This window comes from Sus scrofa, chromosome 4 (genome assembly GCF_054392235.1).
Source record: "Sus scrofa isolate SSC_HxYL_T2T_F1_AM1 chromosome 4, Sscrofa_HxYL_maternal_Yorkshire_Landrace_v2.0, whole genome shotgun sequence".
Lineage (NCBI taxonomy): Eukaryota > Metazoa > Chordata > Mammalia > Artiodactyla > Suidae > Sus > Sus scrofa.
In genome coordinates this window covers 123,200,948-123,218,893 of record NC_139386.1, presented here as the reverse complement: position 1 = coordinate 123,218,893, position 17,946 = coordinate 123,200,948, and the positions used below count along the sequence as shown (strand labels likewise).

Genomic DNA, 17,946 nt, shown 5'->3' with positions numbered 1-17,946 from the left:
GATCATGTCATTCTTCATTTAAAATTTTGTAAATGTCATCAATAGGGAATTGATTAAATTATGGTACATCTTCTCCTGACCTCCCCAGACAGCATCAGTAACCGCGATGAGATGCTCTCATAGCACCCTGGTTTTCCCTACTTAGTTAGAAGTTATGTTTTCACGTTTATGATTATTAAACATCTGTCCCCCCCATAAACTGAAAGCCCAGTGAAGGCAGGGACCACGAGGATGGGCACCGTGTACCCAGCACTTAGCACCATACTTGGTATAGAGCAGATGTTTAATATTTAGACATGCAGAATAAGTGCAAATGCGGTACTGTGCAACCATTTAAAAGTATGATAATGTGGAATTGTTTACTGACTCATAAGGTTAAATTTATTTTTTTAATTTTTTAATTTTTTAAATTTTTTGTCTTTCTGCCATTTCTTGGGCCACTCCCGTGGCATGTGGAGGTTCCCAGGCTAGGGGTCGAATCAGAGCTGTAGCCACCGGCCTACGCCAGAGCCACAGCAACACAGGATCTGAGCCATGTCTGTGACCTACACCACAGCTCACAACAACACCGGATCCTTAACCCACTGAGTAAGGCCAGGGATTGAACCTGCAGCCTCATGATTCCTAGTCAGATTCACTGAGCCACGACAGGAACTCCCCATAACGTTAAATTTAAAAACTCAAATTAGAAAATAGTATATACAGCATGACCTCATTTTCATAAAAAGAATAGCTATGTATACAAATGCCTTGATCAGAATGTTAATAGTGGTAGGATTGTAATGATTTTATTTTCTTTGCAACTCTTCATACTATCTGAATTTGAAAAAGAGTAACATTCATTCGATCCATTATTTTCTAATTTATACATCATTTCCATTTATTAAAAAAACCAAGTAGTCATTAAAAGAATTTCTCTTTTGTCACAAAACTTCACTTGAACACACGGCATTCAACCAGATGATATTAGAAATAATCTGGGAGTTCCTGCTGCGAGACATGTCTCTACAATATTTTCTTAGCCTCTTTGCTGAAAAATCCCATCTTCCTGCTTGAAAAACAGTCACAGTGCTGGTAAATGACTTAAGCTTAAGAACAAAGACCTAAAGGCATAAGCTATTCATAGGGTCAGCTGAATGAGGACATAATGCATTGGTCTAGGCACCTCAGACCTGTGCAGATTGGCAGGCCGTGCTTGCACAAGCATGATATGTCCTCTAAGGGATAAGAGAAAGAGGAACCTCATGGCCAAGTGGTTTATGAGTGGTTGTTAGCAGAATATGCATTAACAAAGAGAACCAAGATGCAAACCTAGGCATGCAGGGTTGCCACAAATAGGCATGCCATTTGAGGAAGCACAGTGAAGATTCTCTGGAATGCTATGCATAGATAGGTAACTCAAAAGCTAATGATTGTTATGTGCCTAAAGGTCAGAGTAAAAGCTTAACCTTTTACCAGCTAAGTGACTTTTAAAACAATAAAAGAACTTATGAAATAATAAAAAAAAAACTGTACGTCCTCTACCCATAGCCCCCTCCTCACTTGACATAATCCCAAAGAGCACAATAAAAGCAGTGTGGTTTCTTGAGGGGGAGCTCTTGATCCCTGAGACCTTGAGTCCCCTGGTTCCCACCTTTACTTAAGATAAATGTCTCTGTGTCTTGTTTTATGTTAACTTTTCCCCTTAAATCTCACAGCACCTGTTCTTCAGCCCCATCTTGCTGAGCTGGTCTCGGCAAGTTCCCGCTGTGATTCAGCGGTAACAAACCCGACTGGTATCCATGAGGGTGTGGGTTTGATCCATGCCCTCTCTCAGTGGGTTAAGGATCTGGCGTTGCTGTGAGCTGTGGTGTAGGTTGAAGACGCAGCTCAATCCGGTGCTGCTGTGGCTCTGATGTAGGCCGGCAGCTGCAGCTCCAGTTTAAACCCTAGCCTTGGGAAGCTCCTTATGCCGAGAGTGCAGCCCTAAAAAGAAAAAAAACAAAACATGAATTTCTTAATGCAAATCAAAATGGTGGATTATAATTCACCTTGGTGCTATTTCTGATTCAGGTGGGCCTCTAACAAAATGATTATGAGGATACCTTTATTTCTGTACAAAATGTATTATTTTACTGTCCATAATTACCCATTACTCGTCTCTCTCCTGTTATTCATATTCCTTCTCAGGATACAGAGAATGGACTAGAACATAACTTCTCTTTTTTTTTGTCTTTTCTAGGGCCATACCTGCAGCATATGGAGGTTCCCAGGCTAGGGGTCTAATCGGAACTGTAGCTGCAAGCCTACACCACAGCCATAGCAGCGCAGGATCTGGGCCTCATCTACGACCTACACCACAGCTCATGGCAACGCCAGATTCTTAACCCACTGAGCACCTCACTCAGGGATTGAACACGCAGTCTCATGGTTCCTAGTCAGATTCATTAACCACTGAGCCATGATGGGAACTCCAAGAACATAACTTCTTAATCTAGCCTATTTTTTAGGGGCAGCCAAGAAAGTTTAAAAAAAAAAAGCTAAAAGGCAATGGACTTCTGAATGTAAGACAATGTCAACAGCCTGTTATATTTAAAGTGCCTTCCTTACACGAAGCAAGGCTGCAAAGGGTGAAGTTTTCCCAATAAAACACCAAAATATTACCAAAATTCTAAAAGTATATCCATTTTAAACAAATACCTTTAATAGCCTCACTGATTATAAAATTATAATTGGGCATTTTTAAGATTAGCTTGTAATTTTCCCTTTTAAAAGATATTAATTTATACAAATAAGACACTTACAGATGATAATCTCTACAGAGCAACACATTCTTGTATATCTTAAAAGCTACGTATAATTGCACTTATTTTGTACAACAATTTGCATTATTGCGGGGCAATAGAAAGATTTTTACATATAAATTCCTGTTCCTAACTAAGTGTAATGGACAAGTTTCACTAAGAGTTAGTTTAAAATTTAAAAAAAAGGGCAAATACTGCATATAGGTGCCTGTCTTCAAGTAACATTGATTTCATTGTTCCTGCCAGTTTTATTCCATTAACACGAAGACCTCAGCACCACATTAAGAAGTCACACTAGGACCTACAAAATTGACAGCCAAGGAGAACTTTACACCATTATCTGTCTTCTGCAGAAAGTCTAACAGAACAGTGATACACACTGTGCCTCAGAATCTTCATCCCGTATCACAAACCGTTGGCGACACCAACTGTAAGGAAGAACATGTGCGGCACGGCTGGGCTCTGCTTTTCCTTTGGAAGCTCGGAAAGAAAGTTCAAGGACGTCTTATGAATCTTCATTTCAGATCTAGCAGCATAAGACTGGGGTTTTCTAAGTAGGATTTCCACAAATTAGAGAAGCGTGACATTGTAGCGCCATCAATAATTCTGTGATCTGCTGACCAGCTCACGTTCATGATCTGGGCCTTATGTACATCTCCCTTCTCATTAAATCTGGGAAGGGCCTACAAATGAGGAAAGGGACAGAGTCAGGTGTCACTTGCTCAAGGCGAGCTCTGGCAACAGCTGCGATGAAAAGAGTAGGCAAATCCCCCTCCCTAAAATAGAGAGGAAAGGGGCACCCCAAAGGAGTTTTCAAAACGCCAAGTCCCCCTTTGCCAAACTTTGTGCATACATACGTCAAGCTTTCAGAGTTTCTCCAAGCTAGTTCTCGTCTCCTGTACAATGTACTGTTTCATCTGTACAGTAAATTTCATTGCAGATTTCAATTATATAACAGACATTTACTGAGCACCTACTACATACCAGGTACTCCCTAGACTCTGGGGATAAAGCAATGAACAAAACACATAACAATCCTTGCCCTTTTGGAGCTCAGGTGTTTAATGGGGAGGGGCAGGTGATTAAGACAGGCAAAACGTACATAGTCTGACAGACAGCAAAAAGTGCAAACCAAACAAAACAAAGCACTTGGGAATAGGGATAGAGATTGTAGGCTGGAGGTAGAAATGGGGGAGAGGGTGCATTTTTTTTTGACAGAGTGGGCAGGGAAAGCCTGCCGAGAAGGTGTCCTCGCTGAAGGGAAGCATGACTGGAGTGTTGAGGCCCACCAAAGTCTGCGGGGCAGCTGCCGTGGAGGGGCCGGGGTGAGAAGTGGGAGATGGGGTCACAGGGAGCAGGCTGAGGGTGGGGCATGTTGTTAAGACTTAAGAGTGGCAGTTCCCATCATGGTGGCTCAGTGGAATGAATATAACTGAGGACAAAGGTTCGATCCCTGGCCTCGCTCAGTGGGTTAAGGATCCAGCGTTACCAAGACTTGTGGTGTAGGTTGCAGACGTGGCTTGGATCCCACGTTTCTGTGGCTGTGGTGTAGGCCAGCAGCTACAGCTCGGATTTGACCCCTAGCCTGGGAACCTCCGTAAGCCACAGGTGCGGCCCTAAAAAGACAAAAAGAAAAAAAGGGGGCAGATTTCAGAGGAGCAGGTGTGAGGGTGAGGGTGGTGAGGACAACGGGGCACTTGTTAGACATCCAAGCAGGGGCTATGAGTTTGGAGTTGAAGGAAGGAATCTATCTAGTCTGGAGATACAAACTTGAAAGCCATCAGCATAGAAATGGCATTTAAAGCCAAGAGACGGAATCAGAGAAAGAAAAGGGCCAGACCCGAGCCCTGCGGTGCTCCAGTGTTTCAAGATTGGGAGATGAGGAGGTACGGGCAAAGGAGACTCACAGGGAATAGGAAGTAGGTAGGAGAAAAGCAGACTAGTAGGTAGTTCCCAAGTCACCATGAAGAATGTTTTCCGAACTCAAGTGAAGCTAACAGGTCAAGAAAGATAAGATACTGAGAACCGAGTAAAGTAGAGATTCTAGTGACTTAAGACTACTTATAACATTTAAAATTTATGGTGAAAACTGTTGGTGGAGGGAGTTCCCTGGTGGTCTAGTGGTTAGGAATTGGTGCTTTCACTGCCGTGGCCTGGGGTCCATCACTGGTCTGGGAATTGAGATCCTACATCAAGCTACCACATGCCACGACCAAAATAAATAAATAAATAAAAACAGTTAGTGGGAATGTAAATTAGTCCAGAAGCTAATCAAAACATAATGGAGATTTCTTAAAAAACTAAAAAATAGAATTACTATATGATCCAGCAATCCCACTCTTGGGCATATATCCAGACAAAACTATAACTGAAAAGATACATGCACCTCAATGTTCACAGCAGCACTATTTGCCATAGCCAAGATGTGGAAACAACCTAAATGTCCAACAAAAAGATGAATAGTACGTATCATTTATACATAATGGAATACTACTCAGTCATAAAAAAAGAATGAAATAATGCCATTTGCAGCAACATGGATGGACCCAAGCGAGATGAAGTTAAGTCAGAGAAAAAAGACAAATACCAGGAGTTCCCATCGTGGCGCAGTGGTTAACGAATATGACTAGGAACCATGAGGTTGTGGGTTCTATCCCTGGCCTTGCTCAGTGGGTTAAGGATCCGGCGTTGCCATGAGCTGTGGTGTAGGCTGCAGACGCGGCTCGGATCCCACATTGCTGTGGCTCTGGCGTAGGCTGGTGGCTACAGCTCTGATTTGACCCCTGGCCTGGGAACCTCCATATGCCGAGGGAGCGGCCCTAGAAATGCCAAAAAAGACCAAAAAAACCCAAAAAAAAAACAAAAAGACAAATACCAGTAATATCATTTATATGTGAAATCTAAAATATGACACAAAGGAACTTAGCTATGAAACAGAAACAGACTCACAGTTAACAGAGAAGAGATTTTGGTTGCCAAGGGTTGAGGGGGAGGGAAGATTGAATTGGCAGTTTGGGGAGTAGCAGAAGCAAACTACTATATATAGAATGGATAAACTACAAGGTCCTAATGTATAGCACAGGGGAACTATAGTCAATATCCTGTAATAAAGCACAATGGAAAAGAATATATATGTATGTGTGTATATATACATATATATAAACCGAATCACTTTGCTGTACAGCAGAATTAACAACTATACTTCAATATAATAAATTTAAAAAATTTACAGTGAAAACAGAAGATGGCAAAGGAGAGATGACTCAAAGGGAGAAAAGAATGAAAGATTATTTGTCCCTAACCAAGTTTAGCTACATTAAATCCCTATGAAGATTTATACTCCAAGAACTATGCCTCATAGCTAGAATAAACCATTAAGATGATTCTGAAAAAAGACATCGCAAACAGACAATTGTACATCAATGTTTATAGCAGCATTATTCACAATAGCTAAAAAATGGAAACAAACCAAACACTCATTCGAGATGAATAGCTAAACAAAATGTGGTACATACATACAGAGGTTCAGTTTGGGAAGATTCAGAAAGTCCTGGGGATGGATGGTGGTGATGGTTGCAAACAACGTGGATGTACGTGGCCACAGCTCACTCATGCTGGAACCACCTGGACCTTGTTTAATACGTAAGTTTTGGAGGCTCTGTCCCCAAAGCCAAGAAATCTGCTTCTTTTTTTTTTTTCCCCCGTGCCTATGGCACCTGGAAGTTCCTGGGCCAGGGATTGAACCTGTGCCACAGCAGCAACCCAAGCCATTGCAATGACAACACCAGAACCTTAGCCTGCTGCACCACAGGAGAACCCCTAGAAATATGCATTTTTAACAAGCACTCTCAGTGATTGTTGAATGAAGTTTGAGAAAAATGCTCTCTCAATGGTGTCTCACTGTTATAAATAACAATTTGGATTGGCTTACTATTATTCTTTGGTATTCTGGAATAAAGGTATTTTGATAGACTCAGGTTGGCTGTATTTGTGATTATTCATAAAAACTCACATCTGTGCCTGGCATAATCCACCATGGTAGATCCTTACGGAAATGACTGAGACCACCGGCATTTAGTCTACAGAGAGGCAACCACCAGAACTGCAGGCCCAGTTCTTAGGAAGAAATAATTGCCTTACTGAACTCAATACCATACTCAAACCTACAAAGTGAGGGGAAAACCTCAGAAATGCATACTCTTTGTCTTTACTCTCCCAGTTTGCTTAAACCTTTTTTTTTAGTTATTTAACACACATACCTTAATTGCTCCAAGGGCCCCAATTGCCACTTCGGGTGGTAGTATCACTGGTTTGGCATAGGTACCACCAATCTTAAAAAAAAAAAAAAAAAGAGTAGAAAAATGAAGATTTTGAGGAAGAAATGGCAAGTAAAAGTTTATATATATGTTTCTTTTTGGCTATGCCCGTGCATGTGGAAGTTCCCAGGCCAAGGATCAAACCCATGCCTCAGCGGTGACAACACAGGATCCTTAACCCATTGAGCCACACAGGAACTCTGAAAGTTTTTATTTTGAACTGAGCATATGATCATAAATCTTGTTATGATGTCTGAACTTGAACATTACTATTACTCACTGATCCAATGTTGGAAAGAGTAAACGTTCCTCCTGTAAGATCAGGGGTGCTGAGCTGGCCCGCAGAGCCCAACTTCTGGAGGCGGTTCAATTCAGTGGCGACCTCAAATATGGAGCAGATCTGAACGTTCTTCACATTAGGAACAATCAAGCCCTGATCTGTATCCATTGCCACACCAATGTTATGAGAAGCCTTAAAAAACAATTACACAGCAGGCCTTTTCATAAGCTAACAGGTAAGAGAGGATCAACCTCCCTGCCTTATAAACACAACTATTGAGAACTATTTCCACTAGATATGGTGATCATTTAAAAGAAATCATTTTAAAGGGTTTTTAAAAGGATTTTTTTGAAAAGATATATATATATTTTATATATATCTTTTTTGGTAAGAATATACGGCAATAAGTTATTTCTGTACAGACTTTCTGGAGAACATTTAACAACATGTAACAACATTTACAAAAATATGTATTAAGGAGATAAATGCAGAAGTAGCTAGAGATGCACAGAGATGTTGAGGTCAAACTGTTTGTAAGATTGAGAAACTGCAAACAATTAAAATGTTTATCAGTAAGTCACTGGCTAAACTAAGGATGACAAAGCTATATTTATGGACATGTAATGATGTCCAAAACATATTACATGAAAAAGAAAACAGTTAAAAGAAAACATAACCCATTGCCTTCTAGGTATATATTTCTATAACTTTAACTGGAAAACCCAAAGGGGTTAAAAATGGCAATCTGCCTATCTGAATAGTATCATTAATTATTAACCAGCAAAACCAACATCAATATCAGTAAGTTTATATTCCGTTTAATATTTTACCCCATACTTTTATTTCTAGTCTAAAGAAGATCGCTGTTTGAGGCGTAACAGAGCTTCTTTAACCTGCAAGCATATCTGCACCATCTTTTACTTAAATGACGTCTTCACAACACATTGCCCACCTTATATGTTATGCTCTGGCAGTTTTCATCCATAGAAGCATTAAGGATGGGAAACTGCAGCAATCCCAAGGAAGCAGCCTATTCAACAGAGAGAAAATACAATGTCAGCACTTTTTAACTCCGCAAGGATAGGGGATTTGAAGTAACAGGAGGTGTAAAGGATGGGGAGAGAGAACTCTTATTTAAGCTGAGTTTAAGTTCAAGTCTACATGTACCAGGCATATTACTCCTTATGTGAACATTCAGCAAGGTGGAACTAAGTCACCCTAATCGTTTAAGAATAGGAGTTCCCGTCATGGCTCAGCAGTAACAAACCCGACTAGTATCCCTGGCCTTGCTCAGTGGGTTAAGGATCTGGTGTTGCCGTGAGCTGTGGTGTAGGTCGCAGATGAAACCTGAGTCCCTCGTTGCTGTAGGCTGACAGCTACAGCTCCCATTTGACCCCTAACCTAGGAACTTTCATATGCTGCAGGTGCAGCCCTAAAAGACAAAAAGAAAAAAAAAAAAAAAAAAAAAAAGGAATAAAAGTCAGGTGACTTGTAAACATCACGGAGATTTTCAAAACAACTATGCAGACTGATCGAAGTACAATGTCTAAATTCTATGTGTTTTCTTCACTTACATGTAGAGTCTTAAGATTTCCATGAGAAGTAAACCTGTAGTTCAAAGAAATACTTTGAATTAAAACACGAAAAAGGCAGTAAGCTATTTCCCTGTGCAGAAAGAACAAGGGATAAGGATTTGAGGCCAGTGTTTCACCTGGGGTCCTTGGTGTAGTGAAGGGCAGAACTGGTGCAAACATTTACTTAAGAGCCCAACTCCCTGAATCAACCATTTATGTCTTTCCACTCCGCCTTCATTTCCTCTCTCCCTTCCCTTTGTTCCCTTGAATATCATTTCTCTGTCTTCAATATGCTCGTTATAGCTGGTTCTCTGCCCATCCAGGATCTAATCAAAGTTCACACACTGCACTTGATTGTCCTGCCTTGTATTCAATTATAAATGAAAATAAATGCTTAAGGATTGTCCTTATAAAGAATTCCTGGACTTCCTGTTGTGGCGCAGCAGAAACAAATCTGACTAGGAACCATGAGGTTTCGAGTTGGATCCCTGGCCTCACTCAGTGGATTAAGGATCTGTCATTGCCATGAGCTGCAGTGTAGGTTGCAGACACGGTTGGGATCCGGTGTTGCTGTGGCTGTGGCACAGGCCAGCAGCTGTAGCTCCGATTTGACCCTTGGTCTGGGAACCTCCATATGCTGCAAGTGCGGCCCTAAAAAGCAAAAAAGAAAAAATTTCTTCCCCTACTGCCTTCATTTAGTTCAATTAAGAGTTCTTTATATGCATTGTGCTGTGTTATCTTTGTCGGCAGGTCCGTGGTCTTGATAAAAAAAGGAAATTGCACCCTTGAATTAGACAGTTAGGGCAAGTTTTATTAAGCATTTGATGATAACTATAACCTTAATATTTATATAAAGTCCATAAATAAGGTTAAAGTATTATACATTAAAAATAGTATGTTGCAGAAGTTCCCATTGTGGTGCAGACTAGTATCCATGCAGGTTTGATCCCTGGCCTTGCTCAGTAGGTTAAGGATCTGGCATTGCTGTGAGCGGTGGTAGAGACCAACAGCTGCAGCTCTGATTTGACTCCTATCCTGCCTGGCCTCGCTCAGAGGGTGGGATCCAGTGTTGCCGTGAGCCGAGGTGTAGGTCACAGATAAGCTCAGATCCTGCATTGCTGTGGCTGTGGTGTAGACCAATGGCTACTGCTTCAATCTGACTCCTAGCCTGGGAACTTTCATATGACGCAGGTGTGGCCTTAAAGACAAAAAAAAAAAAGTAAGAAACAAGCAAACAAACAAAAAACAAACTTGACACAGCACAGCTTGGGAAAAGTGTTTATCTCTCTTCACCTCTGCCAGTACTGAGACCACATGAAGGCTCGAATACTGGGCAGATGGGAGAGACATCCAGAAGAGAAACGAGTCATCTTCGCTGAGGCCATCCTATACTAGCTGGCCCTACTCAACCTATCAGCTGTCTGTAGATGTATGAGAGAGTTCTGCCAAGATCAGCAAACAGGTCCTGCTACCTGGAGACTCATGAGAAATAATAAATGGCTTTTATCAAACCATTACATTTGGGGGTGGTCTGTTAGAGAGCACTAGTTACGCCTGGCTTTTCAGGGGCTCTTTCCAGCTTCTCCTATGGCCAAACCACAGACGTCACTCACCTTGTTCCACTGCCTCTGCCAATTCAAGTTCTACCTACGCCGTAAACACTGATGTAAACTCTCAGCCTTCTTTTCTTCTCTTTCACACAAAATTCGGGTGCTCTTTTTTATACCCCCCTTTTTCCTTTTTTGGCCACCCCACATCATGTGGAGTACCCAGACCAGGGACTGGATCCAAGCTGCAGTTGCAAACCAGCCACAGCTGCGGCAATGTCAGATCCTTTAACCCACTGTGCCAGGCCAGGAATCGAACCTGCGTCCTGGTGCTGCAGGGATGCTGCCGGTCCCATTGTCCTACAGCGGGAAGTCCAATTTTAGTGATCTCATCCCTGTGTTTCAATTGCTGGCCTCTATAGAGGCCAGCTGTATAGAGACCAGAGCTCACATGTGTTGCCACCTACTACACCTCATGTTTATAGAGCATCCCCTTACCCAAGAGGGGAGTTGTTAAAAAGATGGAGATACAAGAGAACAGTTTCTGCCTTTTGAGACTCAGCATCAGAGAAGGGACAACTGAGTATAAACACTTTCACTATCTTGAGATAAATTGCAATGGGAAAGAAAAGACTATTTAACTCAAACTGTGACAGCCACAGGCTTCTGTAGGAGGCTAAACTGGAACAAAGTTTGGTGTTTAGAATGTACATGTATTTGATGGGAGGGAGGAGGCGGTACCTCAGGTGGAGCTGTGTATTTTAGTGCCTGCACATAGCTGACTACAGCAGAGGGGCTGACTGTGAGGGAGAAGGCTGGGGAGGTAGGCAGCACAGGTTCAGGGTGATATTTTTTCACGTCAGTGTAAGGCATTTAGAAACTATCCTAAAGGCAACCCTGAAACAGAACCACGGAAAAGAACAAGGAACTAATACAGTAATTTGATCTACAGAAGATTAGTCTTGGTACAGTGCAGAAAGGGCTGGTGGGAAGCCACCCTGGAGCTAGAGAAAGAGAAAGAACTTGAAATAAGTTCTCCACTTATTAGATATAAATCCTTGACAAGGTCTCAACTTCTCTGAGCCCCAACATCCTTAAATGGAAAATGGGGGTAGTAATACCGACATGTCAGGGTTGTTCTGAGAGTTAAAAGAGATGGTATATGCAGCAGGCTTGGTATGGTGCTGGGCCCAGGGTAGCTGCTTCATAGATGCTGGTTAAGTGAGCTAGACTGTGAGCTGCTCAAGATCAATGGAAGGTCTTATTCTTTTTGATACTGGTCCCAAGACTTAGGAAACTAGTACTAGTAAGTCTGTCAAAAAGCAAAAGGTGAGTCCCAAGTCGCACTTCCGTTCAAATCAGGACTTTGCTGGAGTGATCCTTCTAGATATTAAAAGCTTTACCTAACTGGCAGGACAATTCTCACCCAGCTCAAAGAAATAATCTGATATGGACATCTCAATTCTATAAACTTCCTTGACACATTTTTCTATCTATGTGATATTGTGAGAAATACATTTTTTATTCAAACCCATAGTTAACACATTGTGCACCTGCAACGAAACTTAAATGTCTTACTGTAGCCTTGTTTGAAATGAATGAAATCTCACCTTTAAGAAGAAGGGCATAAAGGTGAGTTTAATTCCACGAGCCAGAGCAATGGGTTTTAATTCTTCACGGAGCTTAACCAGTTCAGTAAGGTCAACCTCATCACAATACCCAAAGTGAGGTATCTTCAGGGCTGCAGACATGGTCTTGACCATTGCTTTGTGAAAGCCTGGGAAACATTAAAAAACAAAACAATATATATATATACACATATATATATATAAAATAAATCCTTTAATCCCTTTAAAAACTAAAATTGAAGGCTCTCTAACATCACTTATTCTCAACTAAACTATTCCTCTTGGAGCTACCATCTTCATTATATAACTTGAAAGACATTAATTTCAATGCTGAAGCACTGACTGCAGCACAACAGTTGGTGTCAAGTGTAATAATGTAACAGGTAACTTCTTCCAATGCTGTGGCATATAAAAAATTCAAAAGGATGCAAGCCATGTATTTACACAATGGCTTTCTTGCAAAGCTGCTCTTCTGGAACTTAATCATCCTAAGAGTCAATAAGTAACAAATCAGAAGCAGCTGTTATGAAAGCTAACAAAAAATGGTGAATGTTTAATATCCCTGGCCTTGCTTGCTCAGTGGGTTAAGGATCTGGCGTTGCCATGAGCTGTGGGGTAGGCCGGCAGCTGGAGCTCCAATTCGACCCCAGCCTGGGAACTTCCACATGTCGTAAGTGTGGCCCTAACAAACAAATAGACAAACAAACAAACAAACAGACAAAAAAGATATTGTCTATGTACAACTTCATACTCTAGGAAATCTGCTAACATGTTACTCTTCAAAAATTATCAATATATATTGAAGCTTTCCTTAGAAAAACTATAATTTCATCATGCTGAAATAGCTTCCCCCCAAATAAATTGCACCATTTACCTTCCATTACTGTAATTATTACCTTTTATAGGTTCTGTTCTGTCTTTGCCTGTGAACACTGGAGGTTTTGATATTGGTATAGGAATAGTTCTGTCTTTTGGTTTTGGTGGAGGTGGTATAATTTCAGCTTTTGGTGAAGGAGGTAATATAGCTCCTGTTTGCTTTTCCAAATAGTTGAGAATATCTTCTTTAAGTATTCTGCCATCTTTTCCTGAGCCAACAACTTCACTCAGCTTAATCTAGAAAAATGACATCTTAATGCTAAAAATAAAACTATCAAAAAATAAATAAATCCATCAAGGTCTCTAGATGGAATTAAATGAACTGAAGGTAAAAGTACCTCTGCCCAATAAATTAGTATAAGGAAATGACTTATCTTTTTTTTTTTTTTTTTTTTTTGTCTTTTTGGCTTTTCTAGGGCCGCTCCTGCAGCATATGGAGGTTCCCAGGTTAGGGGTCTAATCAGAGCTGTAGCCACCGGCTTATGCCAGAGCCACAGCAACGCCCAAGCTGAATCTGCGACCTACACCACAGCTCACGGCAACGCCGGATCCTTAACCCACTGAGCAAGGCCAGGGATCAAACCCGCAACCTCATGGTTCCTAGTCGGATTCGTTAACCACTGTGCCACGACGGGAACTCCATGGAAATGACTAATCTTTTTTTTTTTTGTCTTTTTGTTGTTGTTGTTGCTATTTCTTGGACCACTCAAGCGGCATACGGAGGTTCCCAGGCTAGGGGTTGAATCGGAGCTGTAGCCACCGACCTATGCCAGAGCCACAGCAACGCGGGATCCGAGCCGCGTCTGCAACCTACACCACAGCTCACGGCAACGCCGGACCCTTAACCCACTGAGCAAGGGCAGGGATCGAACCCGCAACCTCATGGTTCCTAGTCGGATTCGTTAACCACTGTGCCACGACGGGAACTCCCGAAATGACTAATCTTAATAGCATGCTATGATCTGTATAGCTCCCCTTCATAAGCAATCATTTGCTATGTCTGTATACACTGTTCATTTGCTCATGTGGCAACAATGCAGGATCTGCACTGTGTATAATCCACAGAAGTTTATGAAAACTGACATTTTAAAATAGACAACTATTTTTAAATTTCTTGCATGTCTTTTTTTTTTTTTTTTTTTTTTTTTCCTTTTTAGGGCCATACCTGCAGCATATGGAAGATCCCAGGCTAGGAGTTGAATCAGATCTACAGCTGCCAGCCTATACCACAGCCACAGCAATGCTGGATCTGAGCTGCATCTTTGATCTACACCTCAGCTCAAGGCAACGCTGGATTCTTAGCTGAGGCCAGAGATCGAACCCACATCCTCAGGAACACTATGTCAGGTTTTTAACCTGAACTCAGAGTAAGAGTTAAACACTCTAATAAAGACAGACCAGGAGTTCCCCTAGTGGCTCAGTGGATAACGAATCCGACTAGGAACCATGAGGTTGCGGGTTCAATCCCTGCCCTTGCTCAGTGGGTTAACGATCCGGCGTTGCCGTGAGCTGTGGTGTAGGTCGCAGACGCGGCTCGGATCCCAAGTTGCTGTGGGTGGCTCTGGCGTAGGCTGGCGGCTACAGCTCCGATTCGACCCCTAGCCTGGGAACCTCCACATGTTGAGGGAAGCAGCCCTAGAAAAGGCCAAAAAGACCAAAAATAAATAAATAAATAAATAAAAAGACCAATGTTTCTAATCTTGGCCACCAGCAAACATGTAATAGTTAAAATAATCATGCTACAAAAGCTCTCAAATTAGTTTTTCCTGATGACTGTTTTAGAAAGATGAATACAAAACACTGACATTAACTTTATTGAGGCATATTTGGAATGGGATTTTCTCAGCCCAAGTTAAGGGTCAAATACTTAACTTACATTAATGCTTTCTATGGAATAAACAGTAGATGATAGAATTTCACTTCTCAGTAGGTACTCATGATACTTTTTGGAAACATGTGATCTGGCTTTATTTAATCACTGCCTATGCTTGGTTACAGAGATAAAACATTCTCATTAAATTTAACTCAATTTGATAAAAAGACACAGGAGTTCCCATCATGGCTCAGTGGGTTAAGAACCCAATTAGTATTCATGAAGACAGGGGTTCAATCTCTGGCCTCCATCGGTGGGTTAAGGATCCAGTGTTGCCGTGGCTGTGGTGTAGGCCAGCAACTGCATTTCCAATTAGATCCCTAGCCTGGGAACTTCCATATGCCATGGGTGCCACCCTAAAAAGCAAAAAAAAAAAAAAAGCAAAAACAAACAAACAAAAAAGGTGGTAAGAGAGAACACAAAAGGTTGGGCTCCTTGACTCAGGTCAGTACAATTCTGTGGTTTTCCCCACCTCCCTGAGATGTGGCAGATGGTTGAGGTCACATCCTTGCCTGGCCCATTTTCCTTCCCTTCCCTACTCATTCCTAGTCAAGGTGATCACTCGATCATTCAAGCACATGTTCTCGCATCCCTGTCTCAAGCTGTGCTTCTAGAGCACCTGACTTAAGACACTAGTATTTATATGTGCTAAAGAAACAGCAGTCCTGACTGTTATTAGGCTCCCAGAAGGAATAATAAAACCACACTTCAATTAATAGGAATAAAAAGTTCACAATTTTCTTCTAATTTCTTGTGAGGACATTCATGCAACTATCATGTTTCAGTAACAGACATTTTCATGTTTTCTTTAATCCCAACTCCAGCTATCTCATCATGGCATACCTGGGCAATTTTTCATAGATAAAAGTGTATGCGAGCTCATACTTAAATATTAAGTAAAACTCACATTGTTTTCCATTGCAAGGCGACGAACTGCTGGAGTTGCCAGTGTTTTGTGGCCCTTTATCTCTTGGTGTGTATGTTCATCATGGGACACAGCAGGAGTTTCAACAACATCTTCTTCTGAATCTGGTAACAAGGCAAAATTGTACTCTTTAGTTGAAAATAGTAAAACAACAACAAGATTAGTGTCTTAAAATATATAAATAAATTTAACTGAAAATTTATAGTCAAAAAGCATAATAGATGAGCTACTTCAGGACAGAATACAGCTTTAAAATGGAAAAACCAATAGGTATGGAGTGAGCAAGGTGGGGTATACTGGTACCTGGCACTGTGATATATATACGGCATGAAATGAATCGAATGCAAGATAAATTACATGAAAAGTCATGTAAAATCTGTGACAATCTTGAATGCTTTCCTAAGATAACATAGCATTTAAGTTTTTTCTTGGAGTTCCCGTTGTGGCTCAACAGGTTAAAAACCTGACTAATATCCATGAGGACGCGAGCTCAATCCCTGGCCTCACTCAGTGGGTTAAGGATCTGGTATTATTGTGGCTGTGGTGTAGGCTGGCAGCTGCAGCTGCAGCTCTGATTCAACCTCTAACCTGGGAACTTCCATGTGCCACAGTCCTAAGAAGAAAATAAATATTTCTTTTTTTTTTTTTAATTAAAAAAAATATGATTGTAGGAGTTCAGGACATGCCATCTGAAAATATGCCACTTTGGTGTACTGATTATTTTGAGTTGTCATCACCTGAAAAACAGCAAGTGCAGAGAGGCTTACTTTCTCTGGGGTGCCTAAAGACATCTTCCAAAAGGAACTCAATCATACACTTTCTCTGCAGGAGTTTCATCCACCAGGGAAGTTTGACTCTTATCATAAGAGAAAGGAACAGAAATCAGCAACACACCCAAACTTTTGTCACAAACTGTCATACCTCCTATACCTTTTTCTAAGAGCCAATTTATCTTTCCTAAAAATCATTTACTCTCCCCTAAGAGGCCTACATTCCTTTCCCTATTAAGATGGTATTTAAACCTTAATTCTAAAACCACCTCTTTGAGTTACTCATTTTTTTTTCCTGGATGTCTTCCAGTTATATATGAGGTCTGCATACTAATACATGTTTGTTTTCCTCTTGTTAATTGATCTTTAATTACAGGAGTCTCAGCTAAGAACTCAGACAGTAGAGGGAAAATTATTTTTTCTTCCCACAAGCATCTAGTATATGTCACACACTGCACTAGATAAGCAGTATCTTAATACTCACCCCAACTGTGCAAGATAGGTGTTATTATTCCCATTAGAGATTTTAAAAATTGAGGCTTGGGAGTTCTCTTGTGGCACAGTGGGTTAAGGGTCTGGCATCATCACTGCAGTGGCTGGGGTCACTGCTATGGCACAGGTTTGATCCTTAGCCTAGGAACTTCCACATGCCACAGGTGCGGCCAAAAAAAAAAAAAAAGAGAGCGCGAGCGAGCCTTGAGAGATGAAAGGATTGGCCCAGTATCATACACCTAATAAACTGTGAAGAGTTGGGATTCAATCCTAGGACTGATTCAGTTTGTGCTGTTTCCTTTCATTCATGGCCCTAGTAAATTTTCTTTCTGGTCAAGTAAGCTGGAATACAACCCCAACTGTTCAAAGCATAATTCTGTTGCATTTTTGAGAAGTCCCGTGTATTCTCCACATCTGTTAAAGTTATTGAAGAAACTAGTAAGAAAGATTAGCATTAGGAACTAAGACCCAGAGAAAAACCAAGGGCATTCAATTGTAGGAATCCCAAATATTTACTTGAATAATGCGTATTTGTGGCAATAAGAGAAATGCATAAATGCCCAAATATATTATATTCAAGTTAGTATACAATAGTTCCAAAAATTGTGTAATTTATTGCTACTTACCTTTCTGGAAAACATTTTGATACATCACCAAGTAGGGCTGCCTTTTAGAACAACTTTGGTGTAAATATTAGGTAATAAAACAAAGACTTGCAAGTCACTCATACATGATTTGTAGTAGGCATGTAATTGTTGGAAGAAAGCTCTTTTTTTTTTTTTTTTTTTTTTTGTATTTTTAGGCCTGCAGCTGCAGCATATGGAGATTCCCAGGCTAGGGGTCAAATTAGAGCTGCAGCTGCCAGCCTATACCATATCCACA

The 17,946-nt window shown here is 41.1% G+C and overlaps 1 protein-coding gene across 5 annotated transcripts in view; it reads right to left on the bottom strand.

The window, feature by feature from the left end:
* Positions 1-772: 772 nt before the first annotated feature.
* Positions 773-17,946, bottom strand: part of DBT (dihydrolipoamide branched chain transacylase E2) — a 39,274-nt gene continuing 22,100 nt past the window's right edge. For 3 of the 5 annotated variants that reach the window (XM_013997349.3, XM_085023863.1, XM_003481505.5), the window contains 7 exons: positions 15,785-15,906; positions 13,025-13,241; positions 12,111-12,277; positions 8,332-8,409; positions 7,380-7,571; positions 7,043-7,114; positions 773-3,466 (listed from right to left, as the gene is read on the bottom strand). In XM_013997349.3, coding sequence (XP_013852803.2) covers positions 3,299-3,466; positions 7,043-7,114; positions 7,380-7,571; positions 8,332-8,409; positions 12,111-12,277; positions 13,025-13,241; positions 15,785-15,906 — 1,016 coding nt within the window. In that variant the 3' untranslated portion in view covers positions 773-3,298. Of the gene's footprint in view, positions 3,467-7,042; positions 7,115-7,379; positions 7,572-8,331; positions 8,988-12,110; positions 12,278-13,024; positions 13,242-15,784; positions 15,907-17,946 lie in introns of those variants that run through there. The other 2 variants (XR_014844661.1, XM_085023864.1) reach the window with 2 other exon arrangements.